This window comes from Rhincodon typus, chromosome 29 (assembly GCF_021869965.1).
Source record: "Rhincodon typus isolate 14 chromosome 29, sRhiTyp1.1, whole genome shotgun sequence".
NCBI lineage: Eukaryota > Metazoa > Chordata > Chondrichthyes > Orectolobiformes > Rhincodontidae > Rhincodon > Rhincodon typus.
In genome coordinates this window covers 1,812,867-1,830,295 of record NC_063360.1, presented here as the reverse complement: position 1 = coordinate 1,830,295, position 17,429 = coordinate 1,812,867, and the positions used below count along the sequence as shown (strand labels likewise).

The window sequence follows — 17,429 nt, the reverse complement described above, 5'->3', positions numbered from 1 at the left end:
GAAACACGACATAGGACAGACGAGCAGGAAACTCGCCACCAAGATACATGAACACCAACTCGCAGCAAAATGGCACAACCAATTCTCCTTTGTTTCAATACACTCCGACATCGAAGGATATCAAGTAACTGGGACAAAGTTACAGCACTAGGACAAGCAAGACAAAGACAAGCACGAGAATTCCTGGAGACCTGGTTTTCAGCCACCGATGCAATTAACAAACATATTGAAATAGACCCCATCTATCTACAACTACGGTACAAAACCGGAAACAAGATTGTCCACCATGCCAGACCAGACCATATAAATTCAGAGTCGGACAGAGCAACAGCCCTCTGTGGAGGCTACACAGCACTGATGATTTCACCTAAAAGGGAGATAAAACATTTACATGAAAACCAGTCAGCTTAGCAAACCAACCGAAAACTCCAAGAGGCTTAATAGACTGGGACTATTTTCCCTGGAGCATCGGAAGCCGAAGGGTGACCTTTATAAAATCATGAGGGGCATGGGTAGGGTAAATAGACAAGGTCTTTTCCCAGGGTTGGGGAGTCCAAAACTACAGGGCATAGGTTTAAGTGACAGGGAAAAGATTTAAAAGGGGTCTAAGGGGCAATTTTTACAAGCAGAGGGGGGTGTGTATGGAATGAGCTGCCAGAGGAAATGGTGGAGGCTGGTACAATTACAACATTTAAAAGGCATTTAGATTGGTAAATGAATAGGAAAGGTTTAGAGGGATATGGGCCAAATGCTGGCAAATGGGACTAGATTTATTTAGGTTACCTGGTTGGCATGGACGAGTTGGACCAAAAGAGTCTGTTTCCATGCTGTATATCTCTATGATTCTATGAAGCTAACTGACCCACCATCACGGTATTTGTCCATTATTAATCCTGTGACTTTCGCTCTTTTCTGCATCATTTTACTTAACCTTTTCCTATTTAAATACTATAGAAACTGTTTTTATATTTCTCACTAGCTTTCTCTTGTACTCGATTTTATTCCTCTTTATTAATATTTTGTTTGTTTTTTGCTGTTTATTTATACTCTGCTCAATCCTCTGATTTGCTATTCATCTTTACAAAATTATATTTTTTTAACTTTCAATTTAACACTATCTTTAACTTCCTTAATTAGCTGCAGATGGAGTGTCCTGTGCTTACAGTGTCTGTGTTCTTTGGTTACTGATCCTAAAAGAAATTAAGTTTCACCCAAGCCAGTCTCATCAAAAGCCTTCATCAGTTTGTTGAGAAATAATGATGCCTTGGATTAGACCAATGCTCTTTATTTAAATCATGACTTCAAAAAGAATTTTCTTGGCTAATGGTTGGAAGACCATCCAACAAAATAATTTTGAGTTAGTCACGAGACGTTATAACCACTCTGCAAATCTCATTTAGCATTATCAGTGGTTTGGATCAATATAATCCAGGGAAGTTTGGAAGATGAAAAGCAATGCATTAACTTTCTCAGCAGCCAGTCATATTAAGATCTCAGGAAGGAGACCATCAAAAAGTGAGGACTTCTTTTGAAACTTAGGAAAATTGTCAGTGTTTTGTTTCGCATCTGACCTACCGACTGGAAATGAAAATCCAAATTCCAGCTAAATTTCAACACAACTTCCTGAATGGAAAAGTCGTACCTCAACCAACACTGATAAAAATGCATCAAAACAGAAAATTAAATAATTTCATTATTTTTGGAAAGTGATTAAATTCTTTACCTTTCTCCATCCTCTCTGGTGTTTTATCATCAGGAATCTCTAGAGTGGCTAAAATTTCATCAGGATTTGCTCTTTCCTCTTCTGCTATCTGTTGACATGATATGACTATGGTATGAGTTAAGTTTCTGGTCTTACACAGATCCTTTTTATTTATTTAATATTCAAGGTCTTAACTTTTGAAGGATTGTCGAAAATGGATTAATTTCAAGTACTGTGGAAATATCTGGAGTTGTTCCTTTAAAAGAGGCCATTGAAAGATCACAGTGGACACTGAAGTTTTTTTTTGGACAAGGCTTCCTTGAAACCACATAGTCATGTTGGGTTTGGGTTTGGGTTCCGCCAGGGCCACTCAGCACCTGACCTCATTACAGCCTTGGTTCAAACATGGACAGAAGAGCTGAATTCCAGAGGTGAGGTGAGATGAGAGTGACAGCCCTTAATATCAAAGCTGCATTCAACCGAGTGTGGCATCAGGGAGCCCTAGCAAAACTGGAATCAATGGGTAGCGGGGACAAACGCTCCGGTGGTTGGGGTCATACCTGACACATAGGAAGATGGTCATGGAAGGTCAATCATCTCAGCTCCAGGACATCCCTGCGGGAGTTCCTCAGGGTAGTGGCATAGGCCCAACCATCTTCAGCTGCTTCATCAATGACCTTCCCTCCATCATAATGTCAGAAGTGGGGATGTTCGCCAATGATTGCACAATATTCAGCACCATTTGTGACTCCTCAGATACTGAAGCAATCCATGTTCACGTGCAACACAATCCGGACAGTATCCAGGCTTGGACTGACAAGTGGCAAGTGACATTCGTGCCACAAAAATGCCAGGCTTTAACCATCACCAATAAGAGACAATCTAACCACCGCCCCTTGACATTCAATGGTGTTACCATCACTGAATCCCCCACTATCAATATCCTGGGGGTTACGATTGACCAGAAACTCAACTGGACTCATCACATTAACAGAATGGCTACAAGAGCAGGCCAGAAGCTGGGAATACTGCAGCGAGTAACTCACCTCCTGACTCCTCAAAGCCTCCCCACCATCTACAAGGCACAAGTCAGAAACATCATGAAATATTCCCGACTTGCCTGGATGATTGCAGCCCCAACAACACTCAAGAAGCTTGACACCATCCAGGACAAAGCTGCCCGCTTGACACTACATCCATAAGCAACCACTCCCTCCACCACCACACTCAGTACACACTGCTGCTACGATCTACAAGATGCATTGCAGAAATTCACCAAAGATCCTCAGACAGCACCTTCCAAACCCACGACCACTTCCATCCAGAAGGACAAGGGCAGCAGTTATATGGAAACACCACCACCTGTAGGTTCCCCTCCAAGTCACTCACCATCCTGACTTGGAAATATATGCTTTTCCTTCACTGTCGCTGGGTCAAAATCCTGGAATTCCCTCCCTAATAGCATTGTGGGTTAACCCACAGCAGGAGGACTGCAGCAGTTCAAGAAGGCAGCCCAGCACCACCTTCTCAAGGGCAACCGGGGGTGGGCAAGAAATGCTGGCCAGCCAGCAACACCCACATCCCACAAATGAATAGAAAAAAAACAGTCTGTGCTCAGCCTTGCTTCTGTACATTTGGTCCCATTTCCAAACTTCATGCTCTTCAAGTTTCTTGAACATGACTTGTCATTCACCTCCCCATAACTCTCTGACGCATCCCTAAAACAAGTGCCATTGGTATCCCCTGTGAAACATTATCGATCTCATTTGCAGTGCTACCTCTCTACGTACTAATCATTCTGTGGACATCCTGTCAGATGGCTCCACTTTTATCTGACTTAGTAAGCTAATAAAACAGCAATAATGTGAACTCCTGCCACCACGGCTATTCAAACATCCTCGACCATGCTTCTGTAAGCCCTCCCTAAATTTCGCAATTTTCAGTTACGTTGCCCATAAGCTAATCAGAAGACTGGCTCCAATGTGTATGATATCCACTGCTACATTCTTTTCTCAAATCTACAATAGAAATTTCCTTGAAGTGAATATTGAAGACACAAGACTGTAGAGTTTGGGTCCTGCTAAAGATTCTATACTGTTACATTTCATTTTCCTCCATAACTTGTTAGCTTGTAAAAAATTGATTATTTTTAAAAATGATTCATTCATGACCACTTCCTTCCAACGAGAAGGACAAAGGTATCAGACATATAGGAACACTACCACCTCCAAGTTCCCCTTCCAGCCACTCACCATCCTGACTTGGAAATATATCGCTGTTTCTTCACTGTTGCTGGGTCAAAACCCTGGAATTCCCTCCCTAATAGCATTGTTGGTCAACCTACAGCTGGAGGACTGCAGCAGTGCAAGAAGGCAGCTCACCACCACCTTCTCAAGGGCAACTATAGATGGGCAAGAAATGCTGGCCAGCCAGCAACGTCTGCAACCCACAAATAAATAGGAAAAAAAAACTATTGATTACAGTCTGCTTTGCTGCAGAGTCCTGCTGGGGCTGATGTGAACAGTGATTGACTTGGAGAGATGCTGGTTTTATTTGGTTTAGAGGGAAGTCTCTAAGAACGATCAGAATGGACAAAAACCAGTGAAGAACAAGGTGCCAGCTGATTTCTCTCATTTCAGAAAATAAAATCTTATCGTTCAGTTCTGGTTTAAAAACAACCTTTTTGGCTCTTTTGAAAGAGTGACTGAAGAATTATTTCATTTCCTAAGTAAACTATTTCTGCAAGAGTTCAGAGTCAACCATATATGAATAATAACTTGACCACACCCGACTAAACATCAGGGGCTCTGTTTCATATTGGCAAGATCTAACAAGCGGTGTGCAACATGGATCAGTGCTGGGACTTCCACTGTTTGCAATTAATATAATGACTTAGATGAAGGGAACAAAAGTATGGTTGCTAAATTTGCTGATGACACAAAGATAGATAGGAAAGGCAGACGCAAAAAGGACTCAGGAGGCAATAAAAATATAAAGATCGGTTAAGCGAATGTGCAAAGATCTGGCAAGGGGAGTGCATGTGGGAAAATGTGAAATTATTCATTTTGACATGAAGAATTAAAAAAAACACTATTTGAACGGTGAGAGATTGCAGACTTATGAGATACAGAAGAATCTGTGTCTTTGTTTACATCAATTGTAAATGACAAGTAATTAGGAAAGTTATTTATTCGGAGGGGAACTGAACACTAAAGTAGAGATTATGCTTTAGTTATTACCGGGCAGTAGTGAGCAGCACTTCCTCTAATTTTCTTGCTGGCTGTGGATGCCCAAGAACAGCAGCAACTTCTGGAAAGGATGTCAATGCCGCAACTGATGGGTGTGGAATATCAGAAAGGCAGCTTAGAGGGAACACTGCTGTTGTGACCAGTGGGGATGGACTCCCGTCCTTGCGGAGGCCCAGCGCACACTCCTGTTCTCCTGGAGGAAGCTCAGTACGGACTCCCGGCCTCAAGGTGAAGCCCAGCATAGATTCATGCTTTATAAAGAATGTAATGCTGATCTTTTAACTTGATTTTTTCATTTCTCTAATTTATACTTAAGATTTTGTATCTAGGTATCTCTCTACCTAAGAGAATGCTGGAAATGGCGACTTTTAATACTTTTCGCTGTATTCACGTATTCCTGTACTTCAGTATGTGATAATAAACCTAATTCTAATTCAATTTCCTCCTTTGTGATGAGAAATACTATTCAGTTTAACAATTTAAATTGAATTGAATCATTTATTGTCACGTACATTCAATGTAAAAATACAGTGAAAAGTGTGTACTTTCACCGTACATACATGGCACCTGTACTAATGACTGACACAAAGTATTGATTTTTTCCATTGTTTTTAGGTAGACTAGGTTTCTAACCAAAAAAAAAATCCTGTACAGATTAACCACAGTCTCAGATATTTTTGCCTGCAAGAGGACCCCAAAGGAAAACAGAGCTGAATAACGTGTTGAAATATAGACCAATCAGGATCATCCAACCTAACAGAATAACCTACTTTTGTGACAACAAGGTGCAGAGCTGGATGAACACAGCAGGCCAAGCAGCATCATAGGAGCAGAAAGGCTGACGTTTCGGGCCTTCATCAGAAAAGGGGGAGGGGAAGGGGGTTCTGAAATAAATAGGGAGAGAGGGGGAGGTGGATAAAAGATGGAGAGAGGAGTAGATAGGTGGAGAGGAAACAGACAGGTCGTAGAGGCGGGGATGGAGCCAGTAAAGGTGAGTGTAGGTGGGGAGTTAGGGAGGGGACAGGTCAAGGGGGTGGGATGAGGTTAATCGGTAGGAGATGGGGGTGCGGCTTGAGGTGGGAGGAGGGGATAGGTGGGAGGAAGAACAGGTTAGGGAGGCGGGGACGAGCTGGGCTGGTTTTGGGATGCGGTGGGGGGAGGGGAGATTTTGAAGCTTGTGAAATCCACATTGATACCATTGGGCTGCAGGGTTCCCAAGCGGAATACGAGTTTCTGTTCCTGCAACCTTCGGGTGGCATCGTTGTGGCACTGCAGGAGGCCCAGGATGGACATGTCGTCTGAGGAATGGGAGGGGGAGTTGAAATGGTTTGCGACTGGGAGGTGCAGTTGTTTATTGCGAACCGAGCGTAGGTGTTCTGCAAAGCGGTCCCTGAGCCTCCGCTTGGTTTCCCCGATGTAGAGGAGGCCACAACGGGTACAGCGGATGCAGTATACCACATTGGCAGATGTGCAGGTAAACATCTACTTGATGTGGAAAGTCTTCTTGGGGCCTGGGATGGGTGTGAGGGAGGAGGTATGGGGGCAGGTGTAGCACTTCCTGTGGTTGCAGGGAAAAGTGCCGGGTGTGGAGCGGACAAGGGAGTCACGGAGAGAGTGGTCCCTCCGGAAAGCAGATAAGGGTGGTGAAGGAAAGATGTCTTTGGTAGTGGGATCGGATTGCAGATGGCGGAAGCGTCCGATCCGAGGGTGGTGGGGTGGTACGTGAGGACGAGGGGGATTCTTTTTTGGTTGTTATTGCGGGGACGGGGTGTGAGGGATGAGTTGCGGGAAATGTGGGAGACACGGTCCAGGGCGTTCTCAACCACTGGGGGGGGGGTTGCGGTCCTTGAACAATGAGGACATCTGAGATGTACGGGAGTGGAATGCCTCATCCTGGGAGCAGATGCGGCGGAGGTGAAGGAATTGGGAATAGGGGATGGCATTTTTGCAGGAAGGTGGGTGGGAGGAGGTGTATTCTAGGTAGCTGTGGGAGTCGGTGGGCTTGAAATGGATATCGGTTTCTAGGTGGTTGCCCGAGGTGGAGACAGAGACGTCCAGGAAGGAGAGAGAGGTATTAGAAATGGTCCAGGTGAACTTAAGGTTGGGGTGGAAGGTGTTGGTAACCTACTTTTGTGTCTGCATTTCCTTCAGACTTTCATGCAGGAGTCCAAAACAAGCTTTGAATTTCCACACCCTTCAATGTCTTTGTCCCATTGTAAACATTGACATTGCTTCCTGTGAAATCAGTGTGTCAAGTTTATAGTTGTTTATAGTTCATACAGGCACTCTTTACAGTTAATCAACATCCATGTTTTTTTTTCCACGTTTTTAGCTCAACGGAAGAGGTAAACTACTTGAGGACTAGAAAATTAGAGGGCATTGATTTAAGGTGAGAGGGGAAATATTTAAAAGAGACAACTTTTTCACACAGGATGTTGCGTGTACGGAGTGACTACCAGAGATTCTTTATGAATCTATGATGCCATCAAGGGTAATTATAAAGGAGCAGGGCTGTTGGGTCACCACGGGTCTGTTTGTAAAGACTCTCAGTCCAAAGTAACAGCAAAGTCAGCCACTGTGATCTACTGGGCTCATAGCCCAGCCTAACCCCCACGAATCCGCAAACCTCTTTCCCCCCTCCCCCATCAAACCCTGCTCTCCCGAATTAACACCTTCCATATCCACATCAACTCACCCCTCGTGAACGCGCACACCAGGCCCCGCCTCTCGGTGTTCGCGTGCTCCAGGCCACGCCTCTGGGGGGGGGGGGGGGCGCACACATCGGGCCCCGCGCGCTCCAACAGACCCACCCCCTCAGGGTGCGCGCGCGCTCACGCATCCAGTCGAGACATTGGCTCCGCCTCTATTCTTGCCCCTCCCCCAACTCAGGCCCTTCTTCCTTTCGCGCTTGTCCCCCTCTCCCTGCACTCCTTCACCTGTTCTAGTCGCCGTGTCACATCGCTATTGTCGTTGTCCGGGTGGGGGTTTCCCTTTCTCTGCTCCCCCCGTTGAACTCCACCGGACTGCTGTGAATGATGTGGTGCAGCGGGGCCTGGCTATCAGCCGCCTGGCTAGACACAACACAACCCGGGAGTGAGAAAGCCAACAAAATGGCACCCGTGCGCTGTCCCCACTGCACATGCGCGGCGGTGGTGGAAACGCCACAACGCTTATGCGCCAGTTGCAGCGGCGCCCAGGGCCTCCCACTGAGGGAGGGCGCTCTGTACGGATCCCCAGGGCACTCGTCTCCTCCTCCTTGCTATCTGGCTGCTGCATTTCCTGCAACCTCATCAGAACCTTTGGAAGAAATAAACACCTTCAGAAAGCCTTGAGGTTGTGAACAGCACGAAATAAGTGCAAAATTTTCCTTAAACGTGCTTAGTGTCAACAGCGAGGTTTAGGCCCGGATAGTAACCTTCGCTCGTTTGTATCAATAGATCTGTTCTCTCTGTGAATGGACCTCCTTCACGTTTTCCAACATCTGCTTTTTAATTAAGACAGATCAGGTATAGTTACTAACTCTGGCTGAATATTTGTGGAAGATTCATTGAGCTGCCCCATCCACACATTCCGCCATTGGACTGCCCAACACTGTCTTCCTACACCAATTGGAAAACATACAAACGTAACTAATGACCATACAATAAAAATCCTTTTCCAATCCTGAATATTTTTCAATAGTAAACAGAAGTGCTAAAAGAAAATGGAAAAACATTTTTTGTTTCTCTGATATTTGTCCCAGGCTTTTGTTCAATTCATTCATGGGATGCGAGTTCATTGTCAAGGCCAATAGTTATTGCCCAAACCTAATTGGCCTTGAACTGCTAAAGTTCATGCACTGTAGGGATACAGTACCTAAAGTTACAAAATTTGTAACCTTGACAGTGAAGGAACAATTATCTAGTTCCAAGTAAGAATGGTGTGTGATTTGGGGGGGACCTTGCAGGTTCCAATGCTTCTACTGACCTTCATCTTCTTAAGTGATAGAGACCATAGGATTGAAGGGTATTGCCATCAAGTCACACAGCATAGCAACAGACCATTTGGTCCAACCAGTCCACACTGAACATAATCCTAAACTATTCCCACCTGCCTGCCTGCCTGCAAACATTCCAGCCACCCAGTTGCTGACTTGCTGTCAAGATGGAGGCATGGAAAGGTATCACACATTGGTTTTCCCACTGCTTCCATCTCCTCTGCTTCGAGTTGGACAGATGGTAGTGAATAATTCGTGAAACAAAGGATGTGCAATCCACAGCAGTGACCAATGGCCACTATAGAATTGCATCCCCTTATTCATTTCAGTTAATTTCAATGGAATATCTTTGTACCATTTATTCTATCTTAATTTCCATATTTTTAAAACAAAGTTACTGTTTTTCCCAACAGTTAATAATTGTGGTACTGTAGATTATTTTGTGTATTCTTTAGTGTACTGTAATCCTCATCAAAAATCAATTTTCTGTAGAGGTTGTGGTTTTCAATCCTTTTCTCATAGGTACAGGATTGCACTCTTCTTCCTTCACAACCCTACCATAATGTTTAATATTCTGTATTTGATCAGTACAGTATATAGTCTGCTTATAACCTTAATACTTTTACTGTATATTGATCTGGTTCCATACAGAACAGTTAGGTACAAAAATTGCCAGTTCTTTGAAAGAGCTCCCAACTTACTCAAATTCACTCATTCTTTCCCTACACACACACCCACCCACTTACTAACACACACCAGCACTGTCACATACCTGTGCTCACACAAACACATCCACAGTTACTTGCAAACACCCATGTACTCATATACCCACATTCACACCCACCCAACTACACACACACACACACACACTCTCACTCACAAACACTTGTACTCTCACACCCCCACATTCACTCACCCCCGCATTCACATACCCAAAATCACTCAACCCACAATCACTCACAAACACCTGCACACTCACACACCCACATTCACGTACACACACATACCCACTCACACTCACATTCACACACACACATTCTCACACTCACATTCACATACAACCACCAACACTCACTCACACATACCTACACTCTCTCTTATACACACCACAGAACCTCTCACTCACTCACAAACATCTGCACTTTCACACACACTCATCCACAGACTCACAGACATACTCTAGCTAATCCTCCATGACGTTATGGTTGCTTGTAAAGTGCATTGTTTGAAAGTAAGAAAATTCTATCGCAACATATTATTGTGTTGCTAAGTCACTGTGCTCTGTTTAGCCAGGCTGTTTGTGACCACAACTTTTAACAGCTGTAAATGGGCACTTATCCAGTTCAGTTGCTGTTGTGAAGGAAACTTGCATCAAAAATCTTGCTATATATACACTGCATGGAGGAAATTTCCATCCACATTTAACAGTGACTTACTGTCCTCCATTTCAAAGAGCTTGATAGCAGTTGAATTAAACTATTGCACATAAGTCCTGGGACAAATGACATGATGTACTATAACTAAATCCTTTTTCAATGTACTTCAAATGATAAGAGTTAGTTGCAATAGTGCAAAGTAATGTTAATGCTTTTAAAGTCATGTTATAGTCAGAACTGCAGAAAAGACAGCCATATGGCCCATCCAGTCTATGTTAATGTTCCGTAATCAAGACAGTCCCACTAAAGTCAATAAATTCCTATACTATTACGTAGCTTGACTCAAACTAAAGTCTGTGATTAGGTTAGTTACAGGTAATATAATTATCCAGAAAGAAGCATTATAAGTACTTGGCTGTCACAGTACCTGCCTACCAGTCAAGGTAATATTTCAAACCTACCCTGGTATATAATGAGCTATTGCAACAACCACACAATACAGCTTCCTTTGCCCACCACAGTGTAACTGTAACCTTTGTTGCAGCACGGACATATCCTATGGTAGGTGTCTTGTTCACTCTGTGCCCAGATGTAGCTGTGACAATAGAGTCCTAGTAAAGAGCTTTGGGTTCAAGCACTTGCTTCCCCTTAAACATTACACCTCTGAGATACTCAATTCATCTCCACATGGTCCGAAGAATCTGACAATGTCTGGCATATGTATCAGGCCATCTTCCATGATAACTTTCATAGTTGCTTCATTCATGGATCATTTACTTTGTGTTCCTGAAGTAGGTGCATTTGAACTGAAGGATTTTCCTTGGCCTCTTGAGGAAGAAGAGGTGTTGTTGTGTCTTCTTGACCATTGTTTCAATGTGAGTGCTCCAAGACAGATTGTTGGTGATTGTCACTCCTAGGAACTTTACATTCTTGACCATCTCCACCTCAGCTCCATTGATGTAGATAGGGGCGTGCCCTCCTCCTTGCTTCCTGAAGTCAATGACCAGCTGTTTAGTTTTGCTGACATTGACGGAAAGAGTGTTAACTTTACACCATGCCACCAAATGCTCTATCTCTTTGCTGTATTCTGGCTCATCGTTGTTCAATATCCGACCTACAATGGTGGTGTTGTCAATGAACTTGTTGAAGTTGGGATGAAATTTGGCTACATAGTCAGGAGCATATAGGGTATACAGTAAGGGGCTGTGTACGCAGCCTTGCGGGGCGCCAGTGTTGAGGATTGTCACGGAGGAGGTGCTGTTGCTTATCCTCATTGATTACGGTCTGTCGATCTGGGAGTCAAGGTCCAGTTGCAGATAGAGGACCAGAGACCTAGATCTCGGAGTTTGGAAATTGGTTGGGATTATAGTGTTGAAAGCGAAACTGTGGTCAGTAAGTAGAAGCCTGACGTAGGTATCAGATGTTCCAGCGATGAGTGTAGGGCTAGAGAGATGGCTGTGGACCTGTTGTGCCAGTAGGCAAATTGCAAGAGATCAAGGCAGACTGGGAGGCTAGAATGACTAACCTCGCGAAGCATTTCATAATTATGAAGGTCAGAGCCACTGGGTGATAGTGGCTAAAGCATGTTGCACGTGTTTTCTTTGGTATCGGGATGATGGTGGTCTTCTTGAAGTAGATGGGGACTTCAGATTGTAGCAAGGAGAGGTTAAAGATGTTAGCAAATACTCCTGCCAGCTGGTCCACACAGGATTTGAGTGGAATAATAGGATTATAGTTACGATAGATCTTTTAACCCAGTGCAATTGCTTTACCATCTTGTATGATGCATAGTCCTGGCCCTCTCTGAGATGCATCAACTTGCAGGATTACCTTATTCCTTGGGCTGTAATATTGCAGTCTGTAATTTTGTACTGGCAATACTTGTTTGAGTGTTTTAGCAGTAGTTGATGGTCCTCCCCCCGTTCAATGGGATATCCTTATGGTTGGTTGGCTCGCCGAGCTGGTTCGTTGTTGTTCCGCAGACGTTTCATTACCCTGCTGGGTAACCTCATCTGTGCAGCCTCCGATGAAGCGCCGTTGTGTTTTCCCGCCTGGTTTTTAAACTTTGGAGTCCGTTAAGCTGGATTACCTCACTTCTGGTTTTCCTTCCCAATGGAGTGTATATGGGGTCGAGTTCTATGTGTTTGTTGATAGCTTTCTTCGTGGAGTACCAGGCTTCTAGGAACTCCCGCGCCTGTCTCTTGTCCCAGGTTCTTGGTGTTGTCCCAATCGAATTGGTGGTTTCCTTGTCCATGTGGATAGAGATGAGTGAGTATTGGTTGTGACTTTTTGTAGCCATTTGGTGTTCATGTACTCTTGTTGTTAATTTCCTTCTTGTTTGTCCAATGTAGTGTTTGTCACAGTCTCTGCAGAGAATCTTGTATATGACATTGGTCCTTTCCATAGTGGATAGTGCGTCTTTGGTTCGGGTGAGCAGTTGTTGTAGGATTGATGTGGGTTTGTGTGCTACTCTGCTGCCCAGTGGTCGTAGGAGTCTTGTGGTTAGTTCCGACGTGTTTCTGATGTAAGGTAGCGTGGTGAGTGTGTCGGGGCGTGTAATATCTTCCTGGCATTGTTCGTGTAATAGGCATCTTCTGAACCAGTTTTTTGGATATCCATTGTCCTTGAAAACCTGGAAGAGGTACTCCTTCTTCTCAGCGTGGTTCTGTGCTGCTGCAATGTGTTGTTGCCCATTTAAATAATGTTCACGCGCAGCTTCATTTGTGTGTGTTAGGATGGTTACTGTTGAAGTTCAGTACTTAGTCAGTGTGTGTGGCTTTTCTGTGTACCTTCGTTAGGAATTCCCCATTTGTCCTGCGCTCTACCATGACGTCCAGGAATGGGAGCTGTTTGTTCTTCTCCTCCTCCCTGGTGAATTTGATTCCGGTGAGGGTGTTGTTTATTAGTTTGTGTGTCTCCTCCAGTTTGGTCCATTTAATGATGACAAAGGTGTCATCCATGTAGCGTATCCATAGTTTTGGTTGGATTAGCAAAAGGGCTGTACTTTCCAGTCTTTGCGTCACCGCCTCGGCTATAAGTCCGGAGATGAGTAATCCCATGGGTGTCCCGTTGATCTGTTCGTATGTTTGGCCGTTCAAAGTGAAGTGGGTGGTGAGGCATAGGTCCAGTAGCTTCAGCATGTTGTTTGTGTAGATGGTTTCACTGGGGTCTTGTTTCTTGTTCTAGTAGTGCTGTCATTGTTTCCCTTGCTAGTGGTATGTCTATTGATGTGGATAGGGCATGGTGACCATGGTATCGTTTGACGTCACTGCCCTAGTCACATCAATAGACATACCACTAGCATTGATACTGAATGGACTGCTTCCACACTGTAGGGATTCTATGGATTCTATCCTCTCAAGCCTCTTAAGAATCTGATATATTTCAATGAGATCACCTCTCATTCTTCTAAATTCCAGTGAGTAGCGTCTCAACCTGTTTAGCCTTTCTCAAAAGACAGTCTCTCCATACCAGGGATTATCCTAGTGATCCTTCTCTGAACTGCTTCCAATGAGAATATCGCTTTTCTTAAATAAAGGGACCAAAACTGCTCTCAGTACTCCAGATAGGGTCTCACCAGCATGTGAGTTCCATACACATTGATAGCCCAGCTATTGCTGTTCAGTCGTGTTCACCAGATAAAATATTTGTGGTTTCCATGCAGAATTACTTGGTGTGACCCATTATATGCAGTCAGTTTTGCTATAGTGTATTGTTTCATCGATTTCCAATGACCCAGTTACATATCCTTCAGGATTATGGCTGGTAGGATATCTGTGTAAGCTTTGTCTCAACTTTGGTCTTGAGCATTTGTTCATTAATTTTCTTCAGGCATATTGGTGTTAATAGTGGCAAAAGCCTCTACCTGTGTGACTTCATCTACATTGTGTCACATTCACAATGTGAAATGTCTGCTCACCTTCTGATTGAAGTTTCTTTCACTCTTGTATGTCTCAGTCAGGTCCCCCTCTCAACCTTCTCTGCTCTATTGAAATCAGATCCAGCCTACCTGGCCTGTCTCATACTGAATCACTTCACTGCAGCCCAGGCAAAATCCTGGTGAATCTTCTTTGCACCCTTTCTAGTGTAAGCACATCCTTCTTTAGTGTGGTAATCAAAACTGCACACAGTATTCCATCTAGAACATAGAACATTACAGCGCAGAACAGGCCCTTCGGCCCTCGATGTTGCACTGACCTGTGAAACCAATCTGAAGCCCATCTAACCTAAACTATTCCACTATCATCCATATGTTTATCCAATGACCATTTAAATGCCCTTAAAGTGGGCGAGTCTACTATTTTTGCAGGCAGGGCATTCCACGCCCTTACTACTCTCTGAGTAAAGAACCTACCTCTGACATCTGTCCTATATCTATCACCCCTCAATTTAAAGCTATGTCCCCTCATGCTAGCCATCACCATCCGAGGAAAAAGGCTCCCACTGTCCACCCTATCTAATCCTGTGATCATCTTGTATGTCTCTATCAAGTCACCTCTTAACCTTCTTCTCTCTAATGAAAACAGCCTCAAGACCCTCAGCCTTTCCTCATAAGACCTTCCCTCCATACCAGGCAACATCCTGGTAAATCTCCTCTGCACCCTTTCCAATGCTTCCACATCCTTCCTATAATGCGGTGACCAGAACTGTACGCAATACTCCAAGTGTGGCCGCACCAGAGTTTTGTACAGCTGCAACATGACCTCATGGCTCCGAAACTCAATCCCTCTACCAATAAAACCTAACATACCGTACGCCTTCTTAACAACGCTATCAACCTGGGTGGCAACTTTCAGTGATCTATGCACATGGACACCGAGATCTTTCTGCTCATCCACACTACCAAGAATCTTACCATTAGCCCAGTACTCTGTATTCCTGTTACTCCTTCCAAAGTGAATCACCTCACACTTTTCCGCATTAAACTCCATTTGCCACCTCTCAGCCCAGCTCTGCAGCTTATCTATGTCCCTCTGTAACCTGCAACGTCCTTCCGCACTATCCACAACTCCACCAACTTTGGTGTCATCCGCAAATTTACTAACCCATCCTTCTACGCCCTCATCCAGGTCATTTATAAAAATGACAAACAGCAGTGGCCCCAAAACAGATCCTTGAGGTACACCACTAGTAACTGAACTCCAGGATGAACATTTCCCATCAACCACCACCCTCTGTCTTCTTACAGCTAGCCAATTTCTGATCCAAACCGCTAAATCACCCTCAATCCCATGCCTCCGTATTTTCTGCAATAGCCTACCATGGGGAACCTTATCAAACGCTTTACTGAAATCCAAATACACCACATCAACCGCTTTACCCTCATCCACCTGTTTGGTCACCTTCTCGAAGAACTCAATAAGGTTTGTGAGGCACGACCTACCCTTCACAAAACCGTGTTGACTATCCCTAATCAAATTATTCCTTTCTATATGATTATAAATCCTATCTCTTATAATCCTTTCCAACACTTTACCCACAACCGAAGTAAGGCTCACTGGTCTATAATTACCAGGGTTGTCTCTACTCCCCTTCTTGAACAAGGGGACAACATTTGCTAGTCTCCAGTCTTCTGGCACTATTCCTGAAGACAATGACGACATAAAGATCAAAGCCAAAGGCTCTGCAATCTCCTCTCTGAGGCCTAACTTCCTTGCCCTTGTATGCAATGTCTTGACTAACAAAGGCAAGTATCTCATATGCCTTCTTAACCACCTGAAAGAAGAAATGCGAACACGTCTCATCCTATTCCACAGAGTGGAACCTGGACTGAACGATTATCTTGGAGGCTTCTGAGGCAAAGAGCGATGCTTGCTGGCTCTTCACCTCCTGGAGATCATCCGTGACATCGAACCCCATCGTCTGCAGCAGGAGCAGTTTCGGCATACTTTTCTGGAGTTTTGACAGTTTTCCCACCTCTCTCTCACCTTCTGAACACCTTTGAGGATAAAGAACCTCTTGATGTTCCCTTTGACTGTTTCTCACCAGTTCACTGGAGACTCCAACCTGCGTAATCCCTTTTGAGCTCCTCAATGTTTTATGTGGTCAACAGTTCCATATTCAGCTTCACTCGTTCCCTTGCCAGCCCGCTGGTTGTCCTGTAGGTGACAGTCAGCCAGCAGGAGGCAGCGGTCAGAGAAGAACACCTGCTTGATGTCAGTGGATCTGACCGATAACGCTCGGGACACAAATGGTAAATCTATCCTTGAACGGAGAGACCCGTCTGGCCGCGACCAGGTATACCTACACTGTGCTCCATCTGCACGGGTGCTGAAGACATCGAGCAGCTTGGCGTCTTTAACCATTTCCATCAGGAATCTGGACATGGCATCCAGTTTACTGTCACTCCCCTGCCCCACCCCAACCCTGGATTGTCCGTCTGCATCAATAACACAGTTGAAATCTCTGGCCGGAATGACCAGCCTGGACATAGCCAGCAGCAGAGGAAGTTGCTGCAGGACGGCCAACGCTCACTCCTTACTGCTGGTGCGTAAATGTTAATTAGTCGCAGGGGAGCATTTCTCTATATAATGTCTGTTACGAGGAGGCGCCCACCAAAGGAGAGCTCTGTGTTCACCAGCCTGAAGGAAGAAGGTGGCTCGGTAACGTCATCTCAGTCTGACATCCTCAGGATCAGCAAATCCTTTTATGCCAGTCTGTATGACACAAAGCCCACTGACAGCATGGCCTCCCAGTCGTTCCTGTCCTCTATCACGGAGGTCTTAAGACGACAGCACGTGGGAGAGGCTGGACCAGCCGCTATCTCTGGACGAGATGATCAAGGCCCTCAAGTCCTTTGAAAAGAATAAAACTCCCCAAAGTGATGGCTTATCGGCTGAGTTGTATTCTGCTCTTTGGGACTTGATTGGCTAAGACCTGCTGGAGGTGTACAACAGTATGCTTCTGGCGGTACCATGTGTGAATCCATGAGGAAAAGCATCATTACCCTCAGCTACAAGCAGAAGGGGGAGACGGAGGAGATTAGAAATTGGAGACCAATCTCACTGTTGAATATGGATTACAAAATTTTGTCTAAGGTCATTGCCAACCGGGTCAGGTCTGCTCTGGGATTGGTAATTCACCCTGACCAAACCTGTGCTGTAGTGGGCAGGACGATCTCTGAAAAC

At 44.7% G+C, this 17,429-nt stretch overlaps 1 protein-coding gene across 2 annotated transcripts in view; it reads right to left on the bottom strand.

Moving 5' to 3' along the window:
• The window catches only part of LOC109915172 (pre-mRNA-splicing factor CWC22 homolog), a 63,560-nt gene extending 55,482 nt beyond the window's left edge, over positions 1 to 8,078 (bottom strand). The window contains exons 1-2 of one of the 2 annotated variants that reach the window (XM_048614337.1): positions 7,887 to 8,078; positions 1,724 to 1,811 (exon numbers count right to left, since the gene is read on the bottom strand). In XM_048614337.1, the coding sequence (XP_048470294.1) occupies positions 1,724 to 1,733 (10 nt within the window). In that variant the 5' untranslated portion in view covers positions 1,734 to 1,811; positions 7,887 to 8,078. The remainder of the gene's footprint in view (positions 1 to 1,723; positions 1,812 to 7,886) is intronic. The other variant, XM_048614338.1, reaches the window with a different exon arrangement.
• Between the last annotated feature and the right edge of the window lie 9,351 nt (positions 8,079 to 17,429).